This window comes from Ruditapes philippinarum, unplaced genomic scaffold, assembly GCF_026571515.1.
Source record: "Ruditapes philippinarum isolate M1 unplaced genomic scaffold, ASM2657151v2 ctg4498_1_1_1_1, whole genome shotgun sequence".
In the NCBI taxonomy this organism is placed as follows: domain Eukaryota; kingdom Metazoa; phylum Mollusca; class Bivalvia; order Venerida; family Veneridae; genus Ruditapes; species Ruditapes philippinarum.
The window spans coordinates 33482-41237 of NW_026867028.1; the positions used below are offsets into that span (position 1 = coordinate 33482).

Consider the following 7756-nt stretch of genomic DNA (forward strand, 5'->3'; position numbering starts at 1 on the left):
TCGATAATTTAATTTCGATAACTATAACCCATAAAATCGAAAATAGATCTGCAGAACGAGAACAAAATAAAATCGTAAACAGTCTCTTATTATGAAACGCTTTTTCTGACTTTTTGTATATATTCTATACATAGAGGCTTATTGTACAGACTGAAAGTATCGCATGTCTGTTATATCTTTAATTCTGACAGAAGAAAATGATATAGCGTTCATATACAATCTCAAGCATGTGTGTATATTAGACTTTGGCCTCGGATTTATTTATTCAATGAAAATATTTTTAACGGGCATCATCGTTAGTAAGGTGTAATTATTTTGCTGACTATCTTTAATTTTTAAATCATAAAAAATAACATAGGATACGACAATACAAGACGATGCCTGCGTCTCGCGCTATTGTAGAAATAAACGCTGCTCGCGCTACTGCCAATAAACAGACACTTGGAGAGTAGATATAAAAGCAGACCTCTATCTGTTGAATGGTAGTGTCTTAGATATCTCTTTTGAGATAAGAAAGAATTAACTTCCTCGTATATTACTTTTATATCAAAATTGAAATACTTCAATACCTCTGAAGATGATCTGGATTTTTATCTTCAAAAGATAGTGTGTTTATCTGCAATTTGATTGTAGGAGAGAAATGTGTTATGTAATCATGGGATTCATTTATGGAATTTCCGGACATAACTGCACATCAGTGCATTACTAAAAGCCTATTAGATGACTGTTTTTGTGTGTGTGAACGATTTAAAGTAATTAAATGACATTTTCGTAAGCAAGGATTACACAGAAAAGAGAGTTGTATTTAAAAACAATTGAACAAATACCATGAATATTTTATTTGCTACAATTATAAACATTATATCATATTTTTCATACCATAAACAGTCAAAGTTTTACTTGGTTGAGAAGGATTTTGATGAGAACACTTATGGAATTAAACCAGTTTACATTGCAGAAAATGGCCGTTATATATATGACCAAAATAACAATATGATAATTTAATTGTTATAAATAAACAGACAAAACATTGGAAATAAAAAAGTAATATTGTGCGGCAAATAAAAACTGGAAGATAGTAACATTCATTATTTATTCAGGAAAGGATAGGAAGGTAAATATAAATTTAAAACTTAAGACAAAACCCCATTTAGCTTATATTTTAATGATATTCTGATATATTACAGCAGAAATAGAATTTGAAAAATTCAGTTCACTGGAATGAAATGGCCACTTGCAACGTGATTTCAATTCGATGAACAAATTTATTTTTACCGTCCACAATTAGTGTTACAAAACCTGAATCACTCGGACATGGCTTAAACGAAAGGAACATCACAACAACGTGGAATTTATGGTTTTACATAAAAAACGCGTGTTGGTATTTAAGAAGTAGTAAATATGCTTTCTCTGCCTTCTATATAAAGTTTTTATTATTTCCGATTTTAAATTTGGATTATAGTGATTGAGAAAGAAGGGGAAAGGTTGCCAAAGTTACATATAAGAAAATAGTAAAACAATATTGAGAGAGTGAAGATAATTTTATTTATCAACAATTCGAATATGAATAATAAAATTATATAGCAATGGAAAGAAATTTCATATGACTGCGCTTATGAAATATTATGGTTCATCAAAAATAATCATAATTATTATATACTTATAAATGAAATATTGAGAAATATTGATGAAATAAAATGCGTATTTTCATTTTCCGTATTTTCACTGCTAAAATTTATTTTTCATGTAGTGAAACATATTTTCCGTATTTTCACTGATGTCTTGCCGGACATCTTTTTTCTAAATTATGCCAGTACACAAAATTTAAGCGAAAGCCTTTTTAATTGTAATATTAAAAAAAGAGAAAAATATATAATAAACAGAAAGTTCAAGTTTATTCTATAAATACATGATTCCTTTTCATCTTGTCCTATGTCTTATCATATATTTCATTCGGGGCTACTGCCACTCACGAAATTTTTATTTTCATACCACTCGATGAAAATAAATTCTATATTCATAGAAAATAAACTGGAATATCCTCTATTTATATAACAATATATTAGATTGATATTAATTGACTATAAAGTCAGATAGCACTTAAACTAAGACTCTATCCATATATTAAATACTTCAAGCATAATGCTTTATCTATTTTATTTTACTTTTCATTGACATATAAAGAAAACTTAGAATGCATATCACATATAAACCTCAGACAGGAGTCATGTATCAAGATACACTACTTGGTTTATCCAATTAGGCAGCTGGTAAAGATATAAGACACTATTTACATTCATACTTAACAAGTTGCTTCTGTTTATGAGGTTAACGTAGAAAAGTACACTAAATATATACCATTTCTATTTTCAAAACCATCTCGCTTCTGTTAAAGAGATCAGTTAGATAATACTTTCTTATATCAGTACCCAGCTCTGTTATTCTCATATTTGTACATATGATAAATCACTAAGAAAAGTACTATAATATTGAAATAATACAATATATGAACCTTACAACATATGCTCGTATTGCTAAAATGTTAGTTACTTTGGCTTTTCAAATTTTACCAACATGTATTAAGATATTTGAATTTGACAATTTACCGACATCATGGTCATTTTTGATCCATCTTTATTATTCGGTTTGTTTAGATATTTAGTTTATACAATACATACGTTTAAAATAGGAGTATATAACCGTTTTTCATTGATCACCTCGTGCTTCTACTTTCTTTAATTTCTTTACCATTTGCGAATGTAGACTATTCTGCTCAACCAAATACATATTGAGAGACCATACGGCTGATTGCCGGAACAATAACCGTGTACGAACAAGTTCAATCAACCCAGGCCAGCAAGATTTTCATTGTACCTTGTAAAGTGAAGCAAATGGTTTTCTTTGTACCTTATTGTTATATAACGTAACTGTAAAATTGCGCGTAAATATGATTTCGATTATGTTCAAGCTTTAAGCTAAATTAATTCACGACGCCTATAAATCATTGTTGATTATTTTTTCTAATGAGTAAAATGATCTTAATCAGTTGGTAACAGGGTAATTCTTTTGTTAACATAAAACATTCAAAGTTTCAGCTGAATTGTGAAAAAATATTTATTTCATATCTACATTTTTCTTAAGTTTGATTATGGAAGTTTTATTTAACTATTTTTAAGGTATATCGCATTAAGACAGCAATAATTTTGTATTTCGTCTATCGTGATCTGAATATTTATAAAGAAATTGATATACTTTTATTATCACATGACACTGTACATTTGATTAATTAGTTACTAGCAATGCCAACTTTATATGTTTTTTGTTGAAGGAATAATACAGGGTATTAAACTCCATTTTGCCTGATTGATGATAACAGAAAGTAAGCTTAAGGCCTTTGTTTGTCCCAAGGTTACTAAATTGTTAAAGTCACAGACCAATGTAAGGTTGTGAAAAGAAGGGACGCCAAGGAAGTGCGACGTTCACTTAACGTATACACATATACAAAAGACCATCGGTTAAGCAACAATATGGGCAACAAACTTAAACAGAAGGATTCAGCTTGGCTTTATAACACAATACCAAAATATTTCTTTCCCGTCTTTTTGCAAGAATAGCATGTTACATCTCAATAATCATCGAAATAACTCTGGCGCTTGCGAAATAAACAATATCTCCAGACAGTATGATATGCAAATCTGGACGCTCTCATCTTTTTACGACTTGCGGCATGTGATAGACATATTGCTTCACAAAGTGAAATGTTTCTAACTTACTGGTTATAGCTGTGTGTGTTCTACCTTCTGTCTTATTCAAAATCTCAGAGTATCATTTTTCTATATACATAAATTCTTTAGATGTACTATAAAAAGGGGCGTCTGTGACCGAGTCGTTAAGGTCGTTGACTTCAAACCACTTGGCCCTCACCGCTGTGGGTTTTGAATCCCGACAGGGACTTTGGATTCGTTTATGTGAGAAAGCTATCCAGCTAGCTTACAGAACGTCGGTGGTTCTACTCAGGTTCCCATTCGTGCCTGAAATAATTCACGGAAGGGCACCCAAGGTCTTCCTCCACCAGTAAAGCTGGAACGTCGCCATATGACCTATACTGAGTCGGCGTGACGTAAACCCCAATCAAACAAAAAACATGTACTATGATCATGATCATCTTTGAGTATATATTTTTATTGTTGACATCTATGGAAATCTTGAAACTTCTTACTGAATATGTCGAATTTTATTAACAGAATGTACAAACTATGTTTTTGAAGCTGCATTTCCCATTACTGGTCAAGTTAATTTGGTATATCCCTAAAACACATCTACAGTCTATGTTTTATATTGTGTTTACCTTTAGTGAATGTAAAATATCTTCTATGTTTGTTCTGACAAATAAAATAACAAAAAACAAATGTTTATTTTAAATTGGTAAAGAGACTGTGTAGAATTATCGGTTATTAAAAATACATTCTTTTCAGTTATACATTACACGAAATGATGAAAGAAAAACAAAATATTTGCTCCCAATATTTATCTAAATGCATTGAATATAAAATCTAAATAAAGAAAAGTCGTAGTAGGTGGTCGATATAAATGAATTCATTGCGCTATGTTGTAACTTGCGTTGGTAGTGCATGTATTTAATAAATTTTGTCTAATGTTAACTGTTATATCATTTCCCAATAACCATGAAGCATATCGAGTATAGTAAATTAGTCTCCTTAATTAATCACATTTTATAAGCACGTGCGAATGAATATGACAAGTAAAGTTTTTAGCCATTTGTACGTTCCAAAACTATTGCCCTTTACGTTAACATTTCACATATATTCAATCGCAATCTAGCGGAATATATAGTTATACATTTTTTCATTAAATCTAATAAAAAGTGTGTACCCAACAATATATCCTGGAAAATTAGAAGGTCAATACATGATTGCATTCGCGTAAAAGTATTTAAGTACAATTTTAACAAATGTTACTGGTTTTGACAGGCGGGTTATAACAAATCAGTTTGTCAATTACATGTCAGTGCCTAATGCAACAAATACACTACACCTCCTAAGCTAACTGTTAAGGGAAGCGGTGCAGTCTGTCTCTCAACCTATGGATCATGGGTTCGAGCCTCACTACGATCACGGCCATGATTTCTCATATGACACCTGAGGGAGTTAGGTCTATGAGATATACCTGAAAATATTTGATATAAGTTGCAAGAACTTATTTCGCAATCGAGCTAAAGTTTATACATGTATGTTTAAACAACTGATTAATTAACATTAACTTAGGAAAGGATCGATTTAGAATAACATGTGCTTCATGTAGAACATAGTGATAATGATTGGTAAATCATTGACAATTGCAAACGATTTAATCATTTGTTGACACCAAATAGTACAACATGAAATAATAATGTTTTTTTATTTTATATGCTGCTGTATGTGGTTGAACTTTTGTCTTTTAAATGAATCGCGTGGAGCTTTTAATTAGTTGTTTACATTTTGATATATTTCAGCTCATAGAGAATTATGATGGCGTTCCTAGACGAGATCAAAAATTTTATATACGGGAGATCTAATTCCACTGATCACGAGAACTTAGAGGCGTTATTGAATGGTTCGAAGAATATTACTGGCGAACTACTTGATGAGGGAGAAACCATCGGATGGAGACAAATTCTGCTTATCTTTGCATACGGACTGTTAATAGCAATATCTCTGTTCGGAAATATACTAGTGTGCCATGTCATATTCGTACACCGTCGGATGTGGACAGTGACTAATTTTTTCATAGCAAATCTTGCCGTGGCTGATCTACTCGTCACGTGCATAAACGTTCCTTTTAATATTGCACGGAATTTCTTAGAGGAATGGCCCTTTGGTTCAGTTATGTGTCATTTACTGAACTTTTCTTTGATGGTGTCGACATATGTTTCAACATTTACATTGCTTGGTATTGCTTTAGATAGACAACAAGTATTATTGTACCCATTACATCCGAGGATGAGCAGACCATTTGGCATATCTGTGCTTGGATTAATTTGGTTGCTATCTATAGGTCTTTCATTACCGTACGGTATCTATAATAAAGTACAGACCGTGAATTTCTTACTCAATAATGCTTCAAGATGCACGCCGTCGTTTCCGTATCCAAGTGAACGATGGGAGAAGTATCTTACGATTGGAACCTTACTCTTACAGTATGTGATTCCTCTTACAGTGATTGGAATAACTTATGGTCGGATTGTTAGAAAACTATGGGTTCGAACACATGTAGGAGCTGTTACACAAAACCAACAGGCATCTCAACAGAAAGCTAAACGTAAGAGCATTAAGCTCCTTATATGTGTGGTTGTAATATTTGCTATTTGCTGGATGCCTTTAAATCTTTACCAAGTTTTAGCAGATTTTCATCCAAACGCAAAAGTATTTCATTATGACAGTACAACATTTTTCATTTGTCATTGGATCGCTGTAAGTTCAACGTGCTACAATCCCTTCGTGTATTGTTGGTTGAATGAGACATTTCGCGCGGAAGTAAAATCTCGCTTTAAATTTTGTTTACCGAGACCTAAACGTGTACATCCGGGCACTGATATCAATGGAACATTGTGTAGAGCGGATAAGGCTTATCATCGAAGGCAGTCTAAAAGCAGTACTGGAATAAACAAAACGACTATTTCAAAGGTATGCGATAAATACAAAGTTGATACCGACATGTCGACGAAAGAACAATCAGAGTTCTTGACAGATACGGCAGTAAATCCCAGCAGTGATATCTCGCGGAGTGTAACGGACATAAGCGGATCAAGTGGATCTCTTAAAACTTTCACAGAGTTGCCGGAACTTCTTTCCTTTTGCGACAACGGGGAGGCCGTAAATACACCAAATGGCATAAGTACTCACAAGTTATAGACAATAAAAACGTAAAAGCTATAAATATTGTGGACATAGCAAATGATATTAAAGTTTCAGTAATAAATCATCAAACATGTTCGCTGTAAAGCAAGACATATGACTGTGATAAACAATCAAAAGTTATTAACGCTCAATATACATTTTCTCTCTGATTTTATTTACAATTTTAATATTTCGGATTCTTTTGATAAATTTAAATGAAAAAGTAAAACTTTCGGAGGAAAGAAATCAGGCAAATTAAAACAAGACAGCACTCCAAAGGGGCGTTAATAACATGTTTGTTAAAGCGATTCTAAGGCTGTATAGTACAAGAAAGATAACCCATTTTGATAATATTTTCCAATTAGAAATAAATGAAATGATTCCAAGAAAAAAAAAAAAACGAAACAGAAGCTTATAAGATGTCAGCTTTTTATAACTTAGTTTAATGTTTGTAAATATTTAATGGCTTACAAAAGAAAGTTTGTCCTTCTGTTCGTCAATAGTGGAATGAAAATTTCTAACATTATATCGACATTACTCAATTGTTTGTTAAGATATTATGTTTTCTGTTCAATGACAACAGTTTTCATTTTCAGTAAAAGGTGATGTTATGTTTTTTGTCGTGAATAAAATTATTTCTCGTATTCGATTTAGTGCTATGCTTTTCGTAAATGAATATATATGAATTTACAGTATTTATTCATTAAATGATATAGCAAAATTAAGATGAAATACATCTTAAACCTTGGTTTTGGAAAATTTGTACAACGGCATTCACCATGCCTGAGTCCAATATAAAACAGCTGATGCAAATTAAGACATACGCAGAATCTGAACTGTTTATCCTAAATGTTGATTAA

The 7756-nt window shown here is 31.8% G+C and overlaps 1 protein-coding gene across 1 annotated transcript; it reads left to right on the forward strand.

The window, feature by feature from the left end:
• The first annotated feature begins 422 nt into the window (after window positions 1–422).
• On the forward strand, window positions 423–7534 carry LOC132734549 (G-protein coupled receptor 83-like). Its single transcript, XM_060721308.1, has 2 exons — window positions 423–1114; window positions 5513–7534. Exon 2 carries the CDS (start codon window positions 5526–5528, stop codon window positions 6909–6911), a length of 1386 nt encoding a protein of 461 aa, XP_060577291.1. The 5' UTR covers window positions 423–1114; window positions 5513–5525; the 3' UTR covers window positions 6912–7534.
• The last annotated feature ends 222 nt before the right edge of the window (window positions 7535–7756 follow it).

What these genes read in the sequence shown, in the direction of transcription:
- LOC132734549 (XM_060721308.1), top strand. Translation starts at nt 5,526, where the DNA reads ATGATGGCGTTCCTAGACGAGATCAAAAATTTTATATACGGGAGATCT.